Here is a 22,017-nt window from a genome sequence, read left to right on the forward strand (position 1 = left end):
CTGTATGTAGCAATCCTGATCACACCCCGGACTCAGCTCGCATCCCTGCTGAGCACGTGTGTCTCAAACACCTAGCTTCTCCGTGACGCCACGATGCCCCATCCCACAGGACAAGTAGGTTCCCATGACTACTGACAACTAGACCTCCTCACAGGCTGCACGCGAGGAGGTGCACACGGAGCCTATCTCGGAGAAGCATGAACTGGAAACCTCTCTACTTCAGACCCGGGTCCGCACGGGGACCCGTTCACACCCAGGTTCTCTTCGCCATTGACTGTGAATACAGAGGAAGATTTTCTGCAGAGACGACCCAGCCTGCAGCTCAGGATGTGTCCAGGGTTGGAGCCAGCGAAACAGAGGATCTTCGAGACAGGGATAATGGCCTGAAATCTCTATGTGATATCTAGGAATTGATCTTTCACGGACTCAGTTGAGTCATCTTGGTGCTCCAAAGAGAGGCAATGGAAACGGTAACTCTGTTCAAACTCCTCCCACTTCCAGAAGCAGGAAATTGCCACGCCCAGGCTCACAGACAGCCAGGCTAGGAGGAAAGCCATAAAATGCAGGGGACGGGTAGGCTGGCTGACCCAGTGTGGTCAGTAACTCATCCCATTTAAAAGACTGCAGATGTTGTGTTAATAACAAAGATACAGCCATGATTTTTATGACTGGGTTTTGGCACTCACTTTACCGCAGAAGAGGTCGGGTTTAGGATTTGAATTTCTTCTGGGCCTGATGAGTGTGTCTGTGGTCTGAGCACAAGATGGGTAATAGACCCACACAGCTATAAACAGCCCCTGGTCAATAAGCGCCTGCATCTAGGTAGGAACACCGGCATCTTCTTCTTCTACAGGGAGTCCGTCTACTGGGATTCAATTCTGGGTCTGGCATGGCCAAGCTCAGCGAGGTCAGACCTTGGGCTGAGACTCTACCATGGACAAGGCGGCTCTGGAGGCCCTGACTCTGGCCTGCTTCTCCTCTTTGCTTCTCTGTAGGGTTTATTGTTACTTTTGTTTTCTTTCTTTTTACTGTGGCTTCCTTCAAGGTTTTCTCTTGTTTTTTTTTTTGGTTTTCTGCAGTTTGTAAATGATATACCCAGGTATAGATATTTTGGTATGTATCCTGCTTGTCATTGATAGTTTTTCTTGGATATATAGTTTGGTGTCTGCTGTTCATTTCAAATAGTTCTCAGCCATAATTTCAAACATTTTGTCTATTTTTTCTTCTTTTTGTATTCCCATTCTGCATAGGCTACATTTCTTTTTCTGCACAGATCTTGGGTGTCCTGTGTACATTTTCTTCTCTCTGCATTTCAGTTTCAAGGTTTCTACAGACACATCTTCAAACTCACAGTTCCTCTCCTCAGCCCTGTCGAGGTTCTTGTTGAACTATTAAATGCATTCTTCACTATTTATGTCTTTGTTTTACAGAATTTCCTTTTAGTTCTCTTAGAGTTTCCATCTCTGCATGCATTAGCTACCTCTTCTTACATGAGTCATGGTTATTTTAAATTCCTGGTCTGGTAATTCCGAAATCTCTGCCATGTCTGAATCTGGTTCCAGTGCTTGCTCAATCTCTTCAAGGTGTGTTTCGTGTCTTTCAGTATGCCTTGTAATTTTCTTTTGGGAGCTGGAGATGATACATAAGAGAAACTGAAGTAAACTGTCTTTGGTGTGAGGGCTTATGCTTATTTGGCTAGGAGTTAGCCTATGCTTATTGTTTTCTGCAGCTTTATTTATTTTTTTAATTTATATTTTATATTTTTTTTTGTGGTACTGGGGTTCCTGGAAGCCCTTCTACCTCCGGGCTACACTCCCAGACCTATTTTTTTTTATATTTTTATTTGGAAACAGGGTCTCTTAAGCCAACGAGGCTGGCTCCGAACCTGCGTGATCCTCCTGTCTCCGCCTCCCAAGCACGGGGATGACAAGCGTGCGCCACCACGCCCGGCTTTGTGCAACTTTAGATGTAGGCGTTTGAGGTTAAAATTTCCTTAGATGTCCTTGCTTTTGTGTTCGGTTATTTCTAGGTTTCCCCACAGATATTTTTCTATAATAAGATCTAAAATGTGCAGTTCTTTCAGTTCTATCCTTCTGGTATTTATCAATGTTCTGTCGACGTAGGAGTGAGACATGGGGGGCATTTTACAGTTCTAGGATTAGGTCTCAGTCTTTGGGCGAGCCTGTGTCTCCGGGGTGGGGCAGGCCGGGGGAGGCACTAGTGTTGGGCTCCCTTTCTCTTCGTCAGGCTCTGTTAAAATAGTTTCTCTTGAGGGCAGGCTTTGCCTGTAATCTATATTGTGAGAACCTGGTAGGGATCTTGGAGGGAAAATTCACAAAATCAAGAAGACTGTCCTCTGCCTCTTTCATTCTTTATCTTTCAGGGATGTTCATACTGAACCTCTAAAAACCGGTCAATTACACTTCAAATTTCCCCGCCCTGGCTCCCCCGAGTGTTCAGCTCCCGGGCTTCTGTCCTGGCAGGCTGCGATTCGCCTCCTTTCTGCATATCCCTCCATTCTGTTTTATTTTCTTGACGACAGCTCTTCCTATTGGGAAGTTTCTGGTTCGACCACTCATTTATTGGCTAACAGCCCTACTGAAGTTGAGATGCCAAGGAAGTGAGACCCCCTCGTCCTTGGCAGTGTCTGGCGAGAGGCAGCCTCAACAGAGCCATCGTGCTTGGACGGCTAAATAAAGGCTTCTGGCTCCAAGGACCTGACGACTGGACATTAACCAAAGCTTCTGTCTCCTTCCACGTTTCTAAAACAAGTCCTCTTGTGCCCGCCTGTCTCTTGTTCACGGAGACGCCTGAAGGCTGAGGTACGAGAGCAACGGAGGTGGCCCTGGGGTGCCGAGCAGGCTTCTGCTACCAGGGCGTTTCTGTTTAGTGGGTTTGAGGAAAGGGTTCCATAGTTAAAGCACAAAGAATTTTCAACGTGCCACAACTGGGCAAGGCCATTCTGATATCAGTGCGTACAGGAGAGAGGAAGCAGTTAGACCTGGGGAAACTCGGAAACGGAACAGAGGATGAGGCTGTTCATCCCACGAGTGGCCACCAGTAACGACTGCCCCGCCCTCCCTCGAGGGGCCTGAAAGGAAAGTGGGCTTGGTTCTAAAGAGGAAAGTCGAGAAGCCAGTCATGGCCTAAGACCACTTGGTGTTGATAACAACAGCAAATAAGAAACTCAAATCACGAGAACAAAGCATCCTCTTCTCCTCCTATCTCCAGTAACACCTGCACTTGAAATAGTGTATTCAAAACATGTTCTTTAAGAGCCGGGCGTGGCGGCGCACGCTTGTAATCCCAGCATCTGGGAGGCTGAGACAGGAGGATCCGGGTTTGCGGCCAGCCTCAGCTACTTAGGCCCTTTGCAACTCAATGAGACCCTGTTTCGAGATAAGCAAGGAACTCAGCAATAACAAGCTAGGAAGTTTCTTAGGTAACAAAGAAAATACACTTTGGGGGCTAAACTCTAATCCCAGGGCAGCAGGCCCTGTGTCCTTTCCCAGTGGAGCTGTGTCCCTCGACACCCTGTCTCCCTGGCCCTGCCGGACGGCCGGCGGCCTGGAGACGCTCAGGGGTCTGGAGAGCACACCCTGGGTCCCGAGCCCCAGGCCGTCCTGCTGGGAGCTCGAGCTGCTGCTCGCCATCTGGTGCGCGCTGACACGGGCTGACAGCGACGGGCGGAAGGAGAGAGTCGGATAAACCACACCAGAGGACGGTGTGCGCGTCGAACACCCAGTAAGCAATGGGAGAACATGTCAGCTTTTGAGGGAAATCAATTGAGATGGAATTTTCACAAGCCGAATTGTTGTGAAAGATAAAGCGGGAGCTGGGAGTTAATTAGTAACAGTTCCGCTATAGATTTTCTCCCATCTGTATGGAGGTTATCACAAAAATGAATGTTCTTTATTATCTTTGGCAACTGCTTGTGGGTGACTCAGTCTTTCACAATCTGGACAAAAGGGATAATATAAATCCCCCGTATCTAGGGAATTCCTCTAATTAGAAGTGGCAATGAATTAGGGAAGAAATTTTATTTTACTATAACATCTGCAAATGACAGGTGCCTTTCCACATAGTTCTCAGAACCATTCCTTTACCAAAAATAGTGCTAATAACCATAATAATAACTCACCAATACAGAACATACCACAGGAATCCAGTTTTGTTACTTAGTGAATTCTGGCTATTTGGTAGTTTCAATCATCTTTTTTTCTTTGTCTGCTGCTGCTTCTTTTTTTACTATTTTTACTAGGGATTGAACCCCCCTGGGGTTCTACTTCTGAGCTATACCCCCAGCCCTTTTTATTTTTTGTATTGAAACAGAGTCTCACTAGGTTTCTGAGATTCTCACTACACTGCTGGGACTGACTGGCCTGACCCTACAGTCCTTCTGTCTCAGCCTCCCAAGTACTAGGATTACAGGAGGTATACCACCACACTCGGCTTCAATGGTCTTTTCTTTTTTTCTTTTTAAACCGGGGATGGAACCCAGGGGAGCACTGTACCTCTGAGCTACACCCCAGCCTTTTTTTTTTTTTTTTTTTTTAAACAGGGTCTCACTGAGTTGTAAAGGGCCTCGCTAAGTACCTGAGGTTGTCTGCAAACCGCGATCCTCCGGTCTCTGCCTCCCAAATGCTGAGATTACAAGCGTGCGCCACCACGCCTGGCCCTTTAGTGGTCTTTTCTAAATAAGCATTTCTTTCTACATTCAAAAATTTACTTCCATGATTATTTCACAGAATATTTTATTTTTGTGGTACTGGGGATGGAACCCAGGGGCATTCTACCTCCAAGCTATATCCCCAGCCCTATTATTTATTCATTATTTTGAAACAGGGTTTCACTGAGTTGCAGAGGGTCTCACTACGTAGCTGAGGCTGTCCGCGAACTGCCATCCTCCTGTCTCAGCCTCCCAAGTACTGGGATTACAAGCGTGCGCCACCACGCCCGGCTTTTTCACACAATATCTTAAGGCACCTACTTTAATATCAAAAAGGTCATTTGGTTGGGATTGGGAGAAAACTGCACATCTAGAATAAAAAGAAACTTGCATAACCGTGTTGCAAAGTCGAACATGCCCTATGTAATGAGGACGGTCTATTAAGCTCAAAACGTTTCCTTTCAAACACAGGCACCGATACTGGGCTCCTGTTGACGTCATACATGCAATACCGTGTGATTTCTGGCACATCAGTTTGCCAGGATCTCTGGGCACCTACTCCAGATAAAGGTACTGGGCTAGATGGCATCCTAAAGAGAGATGGATATGTGCCCACATAGTACGCGCACGCGCACACACACACACACACACACACACTCGTTCACACACTCACTGGTGCTGCTGAAGCCGCAAGGGAGTCAGACACCACTGGGCGGGACAGGCCCCGGGTGACAGTCAGGACGATGTGGCGAGGGGTGGGCTTCTAGGACTAGAGGGTCCAGTAGCAGCACTGAGAACCCCTGAGAGGACTGCACTTTGGATTTGACAGCTGAGGAAACCAAGACCCCAAGACACCGAGACCTTTCCGGGACACCTGCCCGCTGGCGGCAGCCTTGGAGCCAGACCTTCGATTCCAGTCTCGTCTCCTGTCCCATTATCCCTTCTTCTTAGACCCAGACAACTGAATCATCACCCATTTCCCTCTCATGCCATAACTACCAGCGAGGGGAGTCTGGAGGACTTGCAGACGTTCTTCATTCGTGAGAGTGACGCGCTGGTCGAGGTGACAAAGAGCACCCTCCCAGAACGCCTTCTTGTCTTAAGGCTCCTGGCCAAGGCTGCTTCAGAATGTCTTTGTTTTGGCCAACTGGTCGCCAGCCATTCACTATAGTACTTGCAAAAAGCATGCCCTCACTCCACAAACTCATAAAGGACACACTCTCAACACCAGGGGTGTTTGCAGCCTCCCTGGGGGCTGGGGCTTAAGAATCACCCTCCTGCCAGGCTGGTAGGGATTTCACAGCCCCCTAAAGGACTTACATTCTGCCCTACACACAACTCTGTCCTGGACAGCTGACTTGGTAATAAATGGTAGAAAAAAATATATAGTTCTAACAACATATTTCTTTTCTCTGACCAAAGGACTACTGTATCAATACTCACGGACTTATTTTGAGAGTACTTTTGTAATGAAATAATGCTGTGAAGCACCCTGATTTTTTAAAATTTAATAAATAAAAGTTCAATACAATGCTCAGGAAGTGAGCCAGGCCGTCTCCGTCGTGGGGTTCAGGCTCGCTCAGGAGCACACCCACACTTTAACACACTGTTTCACAAACGCTGTGTGTTATTAGGAGGAGGCGGATTCTGCCAGGCACATAATTTGTATATTTAAGGGAGGTGTATGGAGTGAAAAGGCGAAATACGCTGAATTTCAAAGGACTTGGAAGCAATGCTGCCTGTGCGCTTGTATTACAAATAGCCCTACATTATTACATACGCTATTAATGAGGCCGCGTGAAAGAAGCAGAAGTTGAATATGCATGACTCTGCCCAATGAGCAGGACTTTTGTGTACTGATGAGTTCCCCCTCTCCTAAAAAAGGATTAAAATCATTCTTCAAGAAGTATGGCTTCCCAGAAATCAGTCAAATAAAGGCATTTAGACCACAGAGCCATATTGTACTTAGACGAAATACACAGGTGCCTCTGACTCCATCTCCGATTCCTGAGACTCACGCGCAAGCTTACGCTGTCAGTCTCCCTAAAAGAAACAGCCTTCAACTTCAAGCAGCTGCGTCATTTCCATCTCCAGGCAAAAATCATGACTTTAGTGGAGAACCGTAAAAGCAGGCAAGGTTAAATAAACCTTTTGAGCACAGAGCCTCGCTTCCCTTGTAAGCGGCACTAGTTACAAGCCCGGGGAACGGGTAAATTACTGGCCCGAATGGCTGGGAATTAATCTCTGCTCACTAGCTATAATCTAACGAGGCGGCTGTGTCCCAGGGCGCCCGCAGCACGTCCCTGGCGGTATGCGCAGTGTGTCAGCCTGCACGGCACCCTTTGTCCTCACTCACAGGCGCCCTTTCCCCTCATTGTCCATAATATCCTCGTGCATCTGGGACGCGTGGAATGCATTCACACTAACAGACTTACCATTGTTTTCTCGCAGAAGCTTTGTTGAGCAAAGACTGCATCACGGTTACTGATAATTATATTGCTTAATTAATCAAGACAAAAAAAATTTGCAAATCATTGCCCGGTTGCCAAGCAGGGAGATAAAAAATGACAACAATACAAGCTGCAGCAATATAACAAAAGTAACAGCTATCTGATCAGAAATTCTTATATAATGAAGCTATTAATGCTAAATCGTTAATGTTAACATTGCTCCAGGTGTCTCTACTTAGATGCAAACAAAAAGGCTAACATTATGGATATAAAGGCCAAATGTTGCCATGGATTCTGTAACCTGACAGAGAGGACAGCCTTTTCATTTGATTAGGGAATGCAATTTAAATACCAGGGACCGAAGCCAATCAAACAGACTTTCCCCTCCATGAGCCTGCGGCATCCACCCCGGGTCAGCGGCTGGTGAGCAAAAGGTCAGCCGCACTTGTCCTGGAAATGTCTGGATTAATCTTATTACATTGTGATGGTCTGAACTTTAAATGTAGGGATAACACTAAATTTCCAGTCGCCCATTATTCTCTTCTTCCCTTTAGGCTTTTTGAATTAAAATATCAAGAAAGCAATTTGCTCGATTCATCTTGTGGCAGAATTTATGACCGGTTTTATAAAGCCCGCATACATTTTGTAGGGGATCTTTAGAGGTGTGTTAGCGTTGGTCCCGTTCCTTTTTATACTGCTCCGCCAAAATTCACTGCTCACACTAAAGTGGCTCGAGATGCCTTTCATGCTCATACACGACAAAAATAAAAGTGGCAGTTTTAGGACATTTCCGGAAAGCCATATTGAGAATGAACTAATAACACCAGCTAAGCCACACTTGATACTAAAGAGATACATTTTCTCACTTTCAAAGCTACAAATACTAAATTCATTGATTCTCCAAGATTGAAATTTTCGGTTTCATTCTTGAAATCATGCTCTCCACGGACAAACACACATGCCGGCACTAGGCCTCTGCTTACAGCACAAAACTGAAAACTCCACATACACAGAGGCCTGACTGAATCAGAGATAAGACAAACATTTAACATGAGGCTTGGACGTTTTCATTCCATGAATAGAAAAGAGAGTTCCCTTTCTGTCGGGCTTTGCCGCAGCTACAGCTACAGCCACAGTGGGCCTTTTCTGGACTCAGGAGTTGACCTACAAGTACCTAGTCTGAGAATTAATCAAGTGTTAACCTTTCAATTCATTATCGATTTTATTTCTATGATAGCAACCAAAAATACCAAGAGCGATGATGGTGATGATGGTGGTGGTGGTGATGATGGTGATGGCGGTGGTGATGACAATGGTGGCGATGACGATGGTGGTGGTGGTGAGGATGATGGTGACGGTGACGGTGACGGTGATGGAGATGGAGATGATAGCTACTGATGAAGTAGCTTCTACCCTGGACCAGACACCATTTGAAGCACTTTTCACCTATTAACTCATCTAACCCTCACAACTTTAAAACTCCAGAGTATGTTACAAGCTCCACTTGACAATAAATCTCGGTGATCTCTTATTTAAATCTTAAAAATAGAGGGCTTTTAGAATGGTGACTTTTGAGCTCCTCTAGGAGGTCAATTTGGAATGCAAATGAAGATTATATTTATTATTATCAAACTGGAAAAAAAGAAGTCATCTTTGCTTAAAGAGTGAGCTTATTACGTTAAACATTTAAATAAAAAACTTCAAAATAATTCTAAATAATTCCACAAGAAAAACAAGCCGTACATAAAGTGCTGCTAAGATGCCACTAAAGGCATGGCAAGAGTCGAGACTGCAGCCGAGTCCGTACCCGGGGCATGGACCGGTGGGCTGCTCCCGCCCTTCCCAGGATCAATCCCAACTGACACGGCCGAATCTTCGGCTGTTAGTCCCCGTCGCGCGCGCCGTGTGGCAGGGCTACCATCTTTGCAGACATGCCTGCCATCCTTCGGGATTAACCCCCATTAGCACCAGCCAGGGGCTTGGTGAACAGTGTCCATCCTCAGACAAGGCCGGGTCTGTACCACCAGTTAGTCCCCAAAGGGCAGGGTGGTAGTGGGGTTTCTTCAACTTCTATTATTACTCGGCAATGTACCCCCAATTTAACATTATGATGCTCTTGAAACGCTACAATTTTCAAAATACCATACATTTCTTCAATAGACTCTTCGGAGACCAAGTAATACAATATAGAATTTTATGCTCAGGATGAAACATACTTTGAAAATCTCAATTCTTTTTGGATTTCTACATGGCACACATAATGTAGACACACGCGAGACATGCACCAGTTGGAAAAGCCTCCTTTAACGCAACGATATCATGGCAGTGGATCGCACAGCAAATGCTGTACGGGTCAGGGGGAGACATACCTCGGGCTTCTTTGTTATGGCGATGAAGAACATGTGATTCTTCATTGGGTAAATAATGATGGAAACATCGCCGAAGGCGGTGGGGATGATCCCCCTGCGGTAGTCCCTGGAGTGCTCAGACCAGACGATGTGGACCTCATCATTCCCTAAGTGACGGAGCTGCAACAGCAAAGTGGCTATTACTTACTTACTTACTTACTTACTTACTTACTTACTTTATTTATTTATTTATTTATTTATTTATTTATTTATTTTGCAGTACTAGGAATGGAGCCCAGGGGCATTCTACCTCCGAGTTACACCCCCTGCCTTATTTTTTATTCTTCATTTGTAAACAGGATCTCATTGAGTTGCAAAGGGCCTCACTAGCTGAGGCTGTCCTCGAACCGTGATCCTCCGGTCTCAGCCTCTGGAATGCCGGGATGACAAGCGTGCGCCACTGCGCCCGGCTTAAAATGGCTCTTTATTAATCGAGTGGATAACAGTAATTTATGAGAGGCCATGGCTTACAGACAGAATTACAAAGTGCAGAGGCAAAAGCATTTTGCTAACAAAAAAAGGCACGATATTGGTATTTTCAAAGTGTATCTTTAAAAATACAGTTCCATAAAAACACAGCTCATGCCGGGCATGGTGGCGCATGCCCGTAATCCCCGCGCTTGGGAGGCAGAGACAGGAGGATCGCGCAGGTTCGAAGCCAGCCGCGCACGCTGGCTTAGGAGACCCTGTTTCCAAATAAAAATGTAAAAATAGGTCTGGAAGTGTAGCCCGGAGGTAGAAGGGCTTCCAGGAACCCCAGTACCACCAAAAGAAAAAAAAGAAAAAGAAAAAAAAAACACAGCTCATCTTCTGAAAAGCAGTTGGCACTGAGAATCCGGCGTCCAAGCATCGAGAAGGCATAACACTGGCCGGGCCAAGGGCTTGTCAAGGACTTTCTTAATATTTTACCTCTACATCAGAGCTGTATGCTTTATATTACTGAGCATGTGTGATACTAAAGCAATCAATGACATGAGTTTTTAAACTCAACAAGACATTAGCTTAATTCAATGGTTGCTAATTAAATAAGAATATCAATAAGAGAACATAAACCATTATAACACGATCGTTAGCAAATGTGTAAGAACGTAGTCTGGTGACAAACCTTTAAGAAAGAAATGTGCAAAATTACCTCTGCTTGGGAAACCAACACATTATTGGTTCAGGTTGCCGGGTGCACTGGTGCCTAGTGCCACCCGACAGTGGGCGTGCACATCTGCTCTGGTGATTCTTCTCGCCGTGAGGCAGGTCACCATCTTTAGATCATCGTACACAGCGCAGACGCGTGCTCAGGAGGCCGCGTCTGCGTCTACACGAGGGGCAGCCATGGCGCGTGCTGGCGTGGCCTGGGAGCCGCAGGGCCAGCCCAGCGCCATTCCTGTGTGCTGTCCCACGGCTGTCTCAGCCCACAGCAAAAGCTACTTCATTGCCATAGCTCAGCACTTTAGCTCTTGTTTCATTTTAATTCTTTTTGTGAAACTAGAGAATGACCTGAGGGGGGTCCTACTGCTGAGCAATACCCACCCCTGCGTTAGTTTTTATTCTGAAGCAGAGTCTTGCTAAGTTTCTGAGGCTGGCCTCAGACCTGCTTTCTTAGCCTTCTACCTTAGCCTCCCAAGTCCTGGGATTACAGGGACGAGCTACCACACCCGGCTTATCATTTTATACACACAAAGGCTGTAAAGCTCAAGAGGAGGCCCCGGGCCCCAGGTCTCTCTGAGGACACTGAGGCATGCAGGTCCCTAGGAAGGACCCCGGGGAGCTCTGTTGGGCGCACAAACACCCTGGACAAATCTGCACGGTTCCCGGGCAATCCCAAGCTGGAGAAAGTTGCATATAAAATGAGGTGAGAAACCCAAGTGTGGCTAAGACAGGCTAGGTTAGAAAGATTAAACTGCTGGACCAAATTGAAGTTCTAAAACTACAAGGCTGTGAAGCGGAGGCCCTCGAGGCCAACAGGCGTGTCACCCATCAACGGGAACAAGACGTCATGCTTTCCGGCTCACCTGACAGGTGAGCACCAAAAGCGGCCGCACTGAGAAGCAGTTAATAACAGAGAGATGTGGTACCCAAGCTAATGTTTTGGTTTTGTCCTTGGAGATAGTCTGGAATACTGCTTTATTTATTTACTTAGCAGTACTGGGGATGGAGCCCAGGGACCTTCCACCTCTGATCTACACCCCTAGCCCTGTTTTTTATTCTTTATTTTGAAACAGGGTCTCGCAAGTTGCAGAGGGCCTAAGTCGCTGAGGCTGGCCACGGACCGCGATCCTCCTGTCTCAGCCTCCTGAATGCTGGGATTAAAAGCGTGCACCACCACGCCCGGCTGGAAAAAGTACATATTTAGAACGTGTTAGCATGAAGACTATTTTCTTTACAGACTCCTTGGGCACAAAGGGAACGTCCGAGGTGACCTCGCAGTGGCCTCTTTCCTTTTACGAGGCTACAAAGGAAGGTGCTGGCTGCGAGGTCTTATTCTTCTCTCTCACACACTTCAGGGAACGACTGTCCAAGTCAATTACTTAGAGAGAGATGTGCACCTGTCCCTTTGTACCTGTGCCGAGGGTGCACGATTCAATTGTGTCTGAGTGTGGAGGCCAGGACAGTCACAGCTGCAGGGGAGGAGCACGAGTCACGGCGATCCAGGACAATCGGGTGGAGCTGACCCCTTGCCAAACACAAAACTACCCCCTGCATCCTTTCCTTCTCCTGGCTCACAAGCTAAAAGGCTAAAGGGTGGCAGGCAAAGGGGTGGCCAACCCATCACACAAACACTTTTTTAAACTGTTTTAAAACACTGGGTTTGCAGGATAGCAGTGAACATCTTTATCTACTCCCATCTCTCTTTGTGGTCCTGGGGATGGAACCCAGGGGCATTCTATCTCTGATCTACATCCCCAGCCCTAGTTTTTATTCTTTATTTTGAAACAGGGTCTCACTGAGTTGCAGAGGGCCTCGCTCAGTAGCTGAGGCTGGCCCTGAACCGTGACCCTCCTGCCTCAGCCTCCCAGCACCCCCATCTCTTTTGTTGGCTTCGTGTTCTGAGATGGAGATGGCACCCAGGGCCTCACGTATGCCAGGCAAGTGCCAGGCAAGCTACAGCCCACCTTATAGGTTCTGTAGCCTTCCTGTTTCCCTTTCTGCATTTCACCATAACACGCAAGGACCTTCCAACACCTCCCTGCGATTCTGTCCTTCTGGAGTAAAGACATGGTAGGCAGCCCCATCAACGGTGCAAGAGAGAGATTTTAAGGGAAACGTGGATAGAATCTGACTGGAACTCTGAGAGGGACTTGGAATAACAGAAGGTAACTGAGAAGTGGGGCGGCCGCCGAGCTCAGACCTGCAGCTCTCACCCTGCAGACAGCTCGTCCCCCACTCACCTCTCAGAGGTGCCGCTCCCACCCAGAGCCAGCACCTAACACCTGCAAAAGTACCTTTCCCCACAGTGAGGGGATGCCAAGTACCAGCTCGGGATGATACAGTGAGGCCGAAATTTTGCAGGGACTCTCTCCTTCCCAAATTAGGTTACTCGGTGACAGAGCCCAAGCCACTCCTAATTCTACCTGCAGCTGTACAGTACAACTCCTTCCCAGGAGACAGTTCCCCACCACCGGACCTTCGTCCTGGCGTGGCGAGCCTGATTCAGGAGGACTGTTGCCGGGCGGCAATCACGCAGTCTTCATCCCCAGACCTGCTCTCCACGCCAGCGCCTTGGACTTCTGGACATGTTACAGTCTAATTGGCTAAGTCACGGAGCTAGGAGCTAAGGCCGTGGGACCCCTGGCTGGAGATCTGGAGCAAATAGCAAAACGCACGCTCTTCTGCCTTATGACAAGGTCACAAGTAGGGAAAGCAAATCCAGCCGGCCCAGGCGAGCCGCCCACCACGCCAGAAGGCGACGCCAAGTCCGGAACCCACGGTGGCGCTCGGTCTAGAGGGGGCTTCCACACAGAGAGCCCGCTTGAGGAGTCTGGGGCATTTAAAATGTTTATATTGGTGCATCATAATGAGGTTCAGACTGCCAGAAACACCCACGCACGAGGCTCTTGGTGCGACCCCTCCGGCCCAGCCTCCGCCCTGCCCAGAGCTGTTACTGAGGCCGGTGTTGGCAACTTCACGTGTGCACACAGCACTGCTGAGCCGCTTCCTTCAGCCAGTCCCCCCCCTTTACCCCTCCACTCTTCCAGGCCTCTCTTATTGGTCTAAAGACTCTTGTGTCTCAGTTTCTCCTTAGCGTCCACATCTGAGAGTAAACATACAGCCCTTTACTTCCCGAGACGGGCTAATGTCACTTAGCAGAATATTCTGTAGTTCTAACCCTTTTCCTGAAAATGACGTCATGTTGTTATTTATGGCTGAGTAAAATTCCACCGTGTGAAGATACCACACTTCCATAATCGATTCATCTGTTTGTTGACAGACACCTCGGCTAATTCCCCAGTTTGGCTATCGTGACTTGCGCCGCTGTAAACATGGCTACGCGTGCACCACTATAGTATTCCGGCTTTGCTTTCTTTGGAAAGATTCCCCGGAGCGGTGTAGCTGGACCATATGGCGGGTCCTTGCCCAGTCTTCTGAGGAGTCTCCACACCAATTTGATTTCCACAGTGGCCACACCAATTTGCAATTTCACAAAAGTGTATAAGGATTTCTGTTTCCCCACGTCCTCGCCCACATTGACAGTTTGGGGTCATATTGATTAGAGCCCTCCACTCAGAAGCCCATGGCCGAGTCTGTTCAGGGACACACGCGGGTCGCTGTGATATGTGTGTAATTCGGAAACCGGCTCCAGAAGACCCCAACACCCACCAGGCTTGGACCAGTGCCTGCTTCTTACATCTCAAGAAACCAGCCCCGGCTGAGTGCGGTGGTGGCGCACGCCTGAGATCCCAGTCCTTGGGAGGCCGAGACAGGAGGACTCCAGGTTCAACAACAGCCTCAGCAACATGAGACTCCCAGCAACTTAGCAAGACCCTGTTTCCAAACAGCAAATCAAAAGGGCTGCGGGTGTAGATTGGAGGTAGACTGTTCCCGGGTCCGACCTCTGGTTCTGCCGCAAGGCGCACACAAAAGGAGTCACTCGGGCCTGTCCTGCAGAGCCCCGCCGGCCCCTGTGCCTGCTGCAGGGCTGCCGCGGCCAAGGCTGGCTCCTAATAGGCTGACCTCCTTCCCGCTAACTGCATTAATCGCCAGCTGGCTCCAGAAGGAGTCGTCTGCTTGACTGAAGAATTCCTGCTTCTCAGTGGGCCCGCCTGCTACTTTTACTAAGTAACAGTCAGGCCTGACATCTGCATTGTTCAGCCGACAGTGCGCCTGTCCTAAAATCTAAGTTTTATTTGTAAATTAACCAAGAAACTTCCTGCCAGAAGAGCGCTGCCTGGAGACTGATAATGTGGGCCTTTCATCCCTTGCCTCGTTCCGTATCACTGCCAATTTGTTTTCTATGCGGCTGGCCAGCCCGAGGCTATAAAGGCCTTGTAAGACATAAGTGCAATTATAGTCCTGGAGTCAAATGAATTGGAGAAATCCAATAGCACAGCTCTGTCCCCACTCCGCAACCCCACAGCAGTTAGATTAGCTGTGAAAAATCTAATCTAGCTGGCGCTGACAAATTTCTGTGGTGAGGAATCAAGAGTTCAGAGCGGGGCTGCCGCCGGACTGCAGAATTGAAAAAGTCCCCCACGGCAGGGGCAGGGGAGGCATGAATCACTTTAGAATTCTGCCGCTCATTTTTAAGCTGTTAGGGGCAAGTTAGTTAGAATAAGACAAGGAGCTGCGGGGCTGCCGTTCCCGCGGCTGACTTGTAGTCTAGCTGCGAGACAGCCTGATAGAGAGAATTTATTGCTGATGATGCAGCTTAGAGCTGCAAAAGGCATCAGCTGAATTTTGATTATTACAGTAGGGAATCTTTCAACCGGACCAATCCTTGGAACATTATTTATGGGCTGGCATTCTGTCAAGAAAACAGCATATCTTTTCTCACAAAAACAACAACAAAAACTCTAATACTTTAAAAATATTTTTATGTGTTAATCCATCTTTTTTTTTTTTGTGGGTCTGGGGATGGAACCCAGGGGCATTCAACCTCCAGGTTATACCCCAATCCTATGTTTTTATTCTTTATTTTGAAACAGGATCTCACTGACTTGCAGAGGGCCTCACTAAGTAGCTGAGGCTGGCTGCGAACCGCGATCCTCCTGCCTCGGCCTCTCAAATGCTGGGATGACAAGTGTGTGTCACCATGCCCGGCTTGTGTTAATCTATCTTTTAACAAAATAGTTCACTGATAGGAAAATCATAGTCTACATGAGGCACTTGCCGAGTAGCAACAGTTTATAAGATACCCCAGAAAGAAAGCGTCCGGGCGCGGCACAGGCCTCAGGAGCTGCACCGCACTGGCCGGCGGGGGTGGGGGTGTCCCTCCTCAACCAGCTCTGCAGCCATAGGCAGCCATCAGCCCCGAGAGGAGGCGCAGCCCCTGTTCCGCCCGGGCCCCAGTACGGCGTGCAGCCGGCACCTCGGCTGTGTGAGGCTGGGAGCCCCATACCCTCTGGGGCTGCAGGGCATCCAAACACACAGCATCCTTCGCACATCTGAGATGCTGGACCACTAGCAAAGCTTGTGACTGGCTGCGCCCTGCATCCCAGCATCTTGCGTGCGCGCTGTAACCGTGTGCACGCTACAGATGTCTGCGGGTGGAGCAGCACAGAGGAAAGAGATGGAGATGGTGCAGTGGGGCCCGGCAGCTTTCATGCATCGCTAACAGGGCAGGAAAAAGAACCCGCTAAGCCAAAAGCCACAACCGGGCTGATGGCAGAGCGCCAGGCGCCGCGCTCAGCAGTGGCACGGGCACGTTCCTCTTCACTTTGCCAACCACCCCGTGCCATCGCTCCGCTTGGGCTCTTACTTGACAGATGAGAAACTGAGGTCCCCGGGAGCGCGGGTCCACCTGCCCGGGAGCGCGGGTCCACCTGCCCCGGGAGCGCGGGTCCACCTGCCCGGGAGCGCGGGTCCACCTGCCTCTGGAACGTGGGTCCACCTGCCCCTGGAGCGTGGGTCCACCTGCCCCGGGAGCGCGGGTCCACCTGCCCCTGGAGCGTGGGTCCACCTGCCCCGGGAGCGCGGGTCCACCTGCCCCTGGAGCGCGGGTCCACCTGCCCCGGGAGCGCGGGTCCACCTGCCTCCGGGCCTGGCTCTGACCCCATCCTTAGCCCCCAACACAGCCTGACCGGCCCCTGGTGCTGTCTGCAGCTGCTCGCACCTGTGTCTTAGGGGAAGGTGGGTGCGCTTGGAGTCTGGGCTCTGCCACCGCGAGTGGGCGGGTGCTGCAAATCACAGCACTCCTTGCATCTGGAAGCTTCCAGGAGGGGCTTCCATACCACCCTATGTTGCTCTTCTACGAAGGAGCTCCTTGGCCCTGGCGCAGGGTCACCTGAGCTGGACATCTTGCTGGTGGGTGTGCAAGGCCCAGTTCCCCTGGGCACGAGGCTGCCTTTGAATTCCAGCAAAAACGGCACCCACGGCCAAAGCTGGAGAAGAAGGGAAGGAGCAGCCACAGAAGCTGCGCCATGTGCGCCCCGCCATTCGGTGAATGTCACCAGCCTGCCCCGGCGGGCCTGTGGGGGACAGCCTTCCCGGAGCCCCACTCCATCCCTAGGTCCCTACAGACAAAGCGCAGTGGCACCCGTCTGTAATTCCAGTATTTGGGAGGCGGAGACAAGGGGATCCTAGGCTCAAGGCCAGCCTCGGCAATTTAGTGAGACCTGGTTTCAAAAGAAAAAGGGCTAAGGTTGGAGCTCAGAGGTAGAATACCCATGGGTTCAATCCCAAGTACAAATAAAACAAGATAAAATAATGAAATAAAATATTGCAACCTCCGCCAATCTGTAAGAATAAAAAATGCTATTTCCTCTCTGGTAATGTTAGTGAGAGAAAAGACCCCCAGAGAGCCACACTTAAGATGCTTTCCCTCCAGTCCTCAACCTCGGGGCTTGAGTTTGGCCAAGCCGGTCTTCCAGGTTCCCCACGGTGGCGGCGGGAGGAGGAAGAGGGTCTGGCACGCCACATGGGCCCGAGTCGGTCCCAGGAGAACCTCCCCTGCGCTCAGGGCGCCAAGGATGGCCCAACAGGCCCTCACCTTTTTGGTAAGTGAGTCGTCTGAGCCCGACGGCATCCGAGTGGAGACGTGGAAAATCACCTCCACCGTCGAGGTAGCGTAGTAGGGCGCCGTCTGCCCGGTGCTGCCGTTGCGCTGGAGGCCGCCCATGAAGCCGCAGTGCGTGGAGAGATCTACCTGAGGAAGGCCGCCGTGGAGGGGACAGCGTCAGAGCGAGCGCCCACCGCCAGGCGGGCCTGCGCTCGAGCAGACTATTCTCACCTCGAGGTCCTTCTTTACCATCGCAAACAAGTGGAGTGCAAAGCGAGACGTGCTCATATGAAGACCCCTACCCTGCTCCACGCTCCCACGACCACAGGGAAACCGTCAGGACTTCAGTGTGGGTTTCTCCACCTTCCCCACACATATACATACACATGTGCATAGGTACATGGTGTATGCTTACTCGTGAAAAGGTATGCGTACGCACATGTACATATACAGACATACATGTGTACAGGGGTGCTCCGCAGTTAGGGGGACATCTATCCCAAGATCCCCGTAAGATATCTGAAGCCAAAAATTGTACCAAACCATGCATATACTATGATAGCGCCTCTCCCTCTCCCTCCCTCTCTCTCTCTCTCTCTCTCTCTCTCTCTCCCTCTCTCACACTCACACACACACACACACACACACACACACACACACACACCACGTTGAAAAATTAATTTATAAATTAGGCACAGTAAGAGATTAACAATAACTAATAAAACTGTCATCAAAGCCATCTACCACAATAAAGGAAATATGACCGTGGTCTTTCTCCCTCAAGACATCAGCGCTTTGCCTTTGCCTTTTCACAGAAAGGAAGCATTTGACCCCTTCTTTCTGCATATCTAAACGCCAGCATCACACCACAGTGTGCGTGTGTGTGCGTGTGTGCATGCGTGTGTGTGTGTGTGTGTGTCAGAGTATCTGTTTAGTATATAAAAACCCCAACCTCAACACCGGTCCTGCTGGCGCCTGTGTCAGGACCCGGGCCGAGAGCTGGACTATCATGAACTACGTTTTATTTCAATTCACGTGGGCTCCATCCATCTCTTATTTCGTCTCTTCACCTAGCGAGCCTCTCATTTCTTCTCCAGCATCTCCATATTGTGGCCCAAACCACCGCTTCTCTGCCCACATTTGTTCCTGCGTCTCTTAACACACGCCGCCGAGGGCTGGGAGACCCTCCTGGCCATTCAGTTCTGATACAGAGCAAGTGAGAACAGACCGAGGGGAAAGTTAGGCGGAGTCAGACTTCCTGTATAAAGTCCTGGAAAGGGACCAGTAAACGATGTCACGTTCAAGACGCTCTTCAGTGCCTGAGCCCCAGCCCTGCCGGAGCTGGACGTAAACTCACGTAAGAACACACGTGCTTAGCGTCTAGTTTACACACACCCTTAAAGACTGCTGGTCTACCGACTTTGACAGAGTGAGATTAATCACCTCCCATCCAAGACCGGCAACGAAGTCTTCATACGCTTGGCTTCCTCGTTCATTGGAGAGGATTGAACATTTGTCTTCTTGGCCTTCGGCAATGTAAAACACCGCAATTTTGTGGGTCTCGCGGCTGTAAGGTTTTAAATTGAAAGGAGTTAGAATTCTTATGCATAGATTTTATTTTGCTGCTACCACCGGCACAACGCCTACTACTCAGCTCACACTTACTAAGAACTTCCATGGGTCTGTCGCTCCCCCAAGATCATCTGACACATGATCTCGTTTACTCGTGACAAAGGCTTTGAGACAAGTATCACTGTCATCACCTGCCTCACGAGGTGGCTGAAAACAAGGAGGCTCAGGAATAGAAGCAAAAAGCACACACGACCACGGGACCCAGGGCCAGAGCAAGGCAGGCGCTCCCGGAGACCCCGCCTCGGCTCCAGCGCCCTTCCACAGCGGCACGTTAGGACGCACCCTCCGGCAGGTTCTCTGCATCGCTGGTAAAGACGATCACCTTTTAAAGCGTCTTCTCAGTTGTCAGGAGGTCTGTGTGATGGTCCACGTTTCACTCTCTCCGCCTTGGAGATTCCCTGACTAGAACTGTGGCCACGCCAAGACTTCACGGGAAATAGAAACTTTCTCCAAGGAGAGAATAGGGGCTTTCTTGACACCAACCCCGTGCTCCGACTGCTCTGAGAACCCTGGCCGATGGAAGGCTGTCGGGGAGGCTCTCTGGGCTTTATCAATCCTTCAGCAGCTTGCTCTAGGACGGACTTGGGGAGATTGATTATTAAAGCAATAAGCGCGATATGCACTTTGAAGGAAAATCGTATGCCTTTTCCTCTTTTGTACATCTAATGTGGTGTTTGGTGCAGAGTAGGGGCTCACCTAAATCTCGACTAAACTGACCAGAGAGATGATGGGATATCTGAATGCTTTACAAATTGGACCATGAAGTAGAGCAGCATAATAACTGGGCCCCGTCAAGGAATCCATTGACCTGAAAATACTGTTCCTACTCAAGCAGAGCTTTAATATAGAAATCAATTATTCCACAGGGACCCCATCTGGGATTTAACGATAGTTTCTATGGTGGGAGGGGACTGGGGACGAACCCGGGGCCATTCTGCTTCTGAGCTACACTCCCAGCTCTGTTTGAAACAGGTCTAAGTTACCGTGCCACTGGCCTCAAACCTACAGTCCTCCCGTCTCAGCCTCTCAAATACTCGGATGATAATAGGTGTGTACCACCGCGCCTGGCTTGATGGTTTCTATTTTTAAAAAACCAGCCTATCACTTTCAGAGCAGTTTCGCCCTCTCCTCGCTTCTGCATTATATCCTGAAAAATCTCACAGAAAATCCTATCAAGTGCTGAAACAATGCGAAAATGTTTCTGCTGTCTGTTTACTGCTGCGGCATCGTAATCCGATTAGACAGCCAGGTTGGTAGAACCGGGCTCCATATTGTAACAAATTCCCTAATATTTCCTTCTGCATAAGTTATTTTTCTACTTCATAAGCAGGACTAATTGAAGTTCAACTGGAAGGTAATGCATAATGGAGGCGGAGAGTGCTCTCTGTCCTTTAGATAGCTATTCACCGCACCGCAGAGTTTCCATATAATAAACATACTTGGAAGAGGAATTAGAATATATAGAAGGGAAAGAGGAATAAAGAGTGTGAAAATTCAACACATAAGTACAGAACGCAGCTGTGAGCATGTTAAGATGCCCTCTTGCACACAAATATGAAATGTAAGAAGCAACTACATTCTGTTTTGAAGCTGATTTTTTTTTTTTTTTTTTTTTGGTGGTACTGGGGTTCCTGGAAGCCCTTCGGCCTCCGGGCTACACTCCCAGACCTATTTTTACATTTTTATTTTGGAAACGGGGTCTCCTAAACCAGCGCGTGCGGCTGGCTTCGAACCTGCGCGATCCTCCTGTCTCCGCCTCCCAAGCGTGGGGATTACAAGTGTGCGCCACCATGCCCAGCTTGAAGATGATTTTTACACTTTGAATACTTGTGAACACTTTTTCCCTCAGCAAGATACACTTAAAATTCTCCATTTTAAGTATTTTGGGTGTGAGCACATATTTTTTTGTGGCCCTAGGGATAGAACCCAGGAGCATTCTACCTCTGAACTACATCACCAGCCCTATTTTATTTTTATTTTGAAACAAGGTCTTGCTGGGTTGGTAAAAGTCTCACTATTTGCTGAGGCTGTCCTCTAACCTGTGACCCTCCTGCGTCAGCTTCCCAAATACCGGGATTACAAGTATGCGCCACCATGCCCAGCATCTATGAGCAGTTTTGAATCATGTCAAAATTACCAATGACTACATAGCTCTCTATTCTATTAATTAACCATGTTCCAAATCCTCCTTTAGGCTGCTGTTATTTATAAAGACATCTTCATGTTATCTTTTTTTGTGTGTGTGGTACTGGAGATAGAACCCAAGGGCATTCTACCTCCGAGCTAAACCCCCTGTCCTATTTTTTATTCTTTCTTTTGAAACCGGGTCTCACTGAGTTGCCAAGGGCCTCACTAAGTAGCTGAGGCTGTCCGCGAACCGCGATCCTCCAGTCTCAGCCTCCCAAATGCTGGGATTACAAGCATGCGCCACCATGCCCGGCTCTCCTGTTATCTTTAATGTGTCTGTAAAGATAATCTTTAAAATCTTTCCACTAGCTCTTTAACATATCCTTAAAACAACAAACCTAGAGAACTCAAATTCCTTGGTCCCTGCTCTTTCTGTTTATTTATCTGTTGTGCTGGGGTTTGTGCCCCAGGTGCTCTACCACTGAGATCCACCCAGCTCCTTTCCTTTTTGGTCTCCCCAAGTTGCTGAGGGTGGCCTCAGACCTGCAGTTCTTCCACTCAGCCCCCAGGTACCGGTGGGAC

The 22,017-nt window shown here is 49.0% G+C and overlaps 1 protein-coding gene across 1 annotated transcript in view; it reads right to left on the reverse strand.

The window, feature by feature from the left end:
- RALGAPA2 (Ral GTPase activating protein catalytic subunit alpha 2) overlaps positions 1 to 22,017 on the reverse strand; it is a gene marked incomplete at both ends in the record, with an annotated part of 243,084 nt that overhangs the window by 54,162 nt on the left and 166,905 nt on the right. The window contains 3 exons of the mRNA XM_080716443.1: positions 9,489 to 9,647; positions 17,668 to 17,823; positions 19,120 to 19,243. Of these exons, the coding sequence (XP_080572569.1) occupies positions 9,489 to 9,647; positions 17,668 to 17,823; positions 19,120 to 19,243 (439 nt within the window). The remainder of the gene's footprint in view (positions 1 to 9,488; positions 9,648 to 17,667; positions 17,824 to 19,119; positions 19,244 to 22,017) is intronic.

The sequence above is a fragment of the Muscardinus avellanarius genome (genome assembly GCF_963383645.1).
Source record: "Muscardinus avellanarius genome assembly, chromosome: 19".
Taxonomy (NCBI): domain Eukaryota; kingdom Metazoa; phylum Chordata; class Mammalia; order Rodentia; family Gliridae; genus Muscardinus; species Muscardinus avellanarius.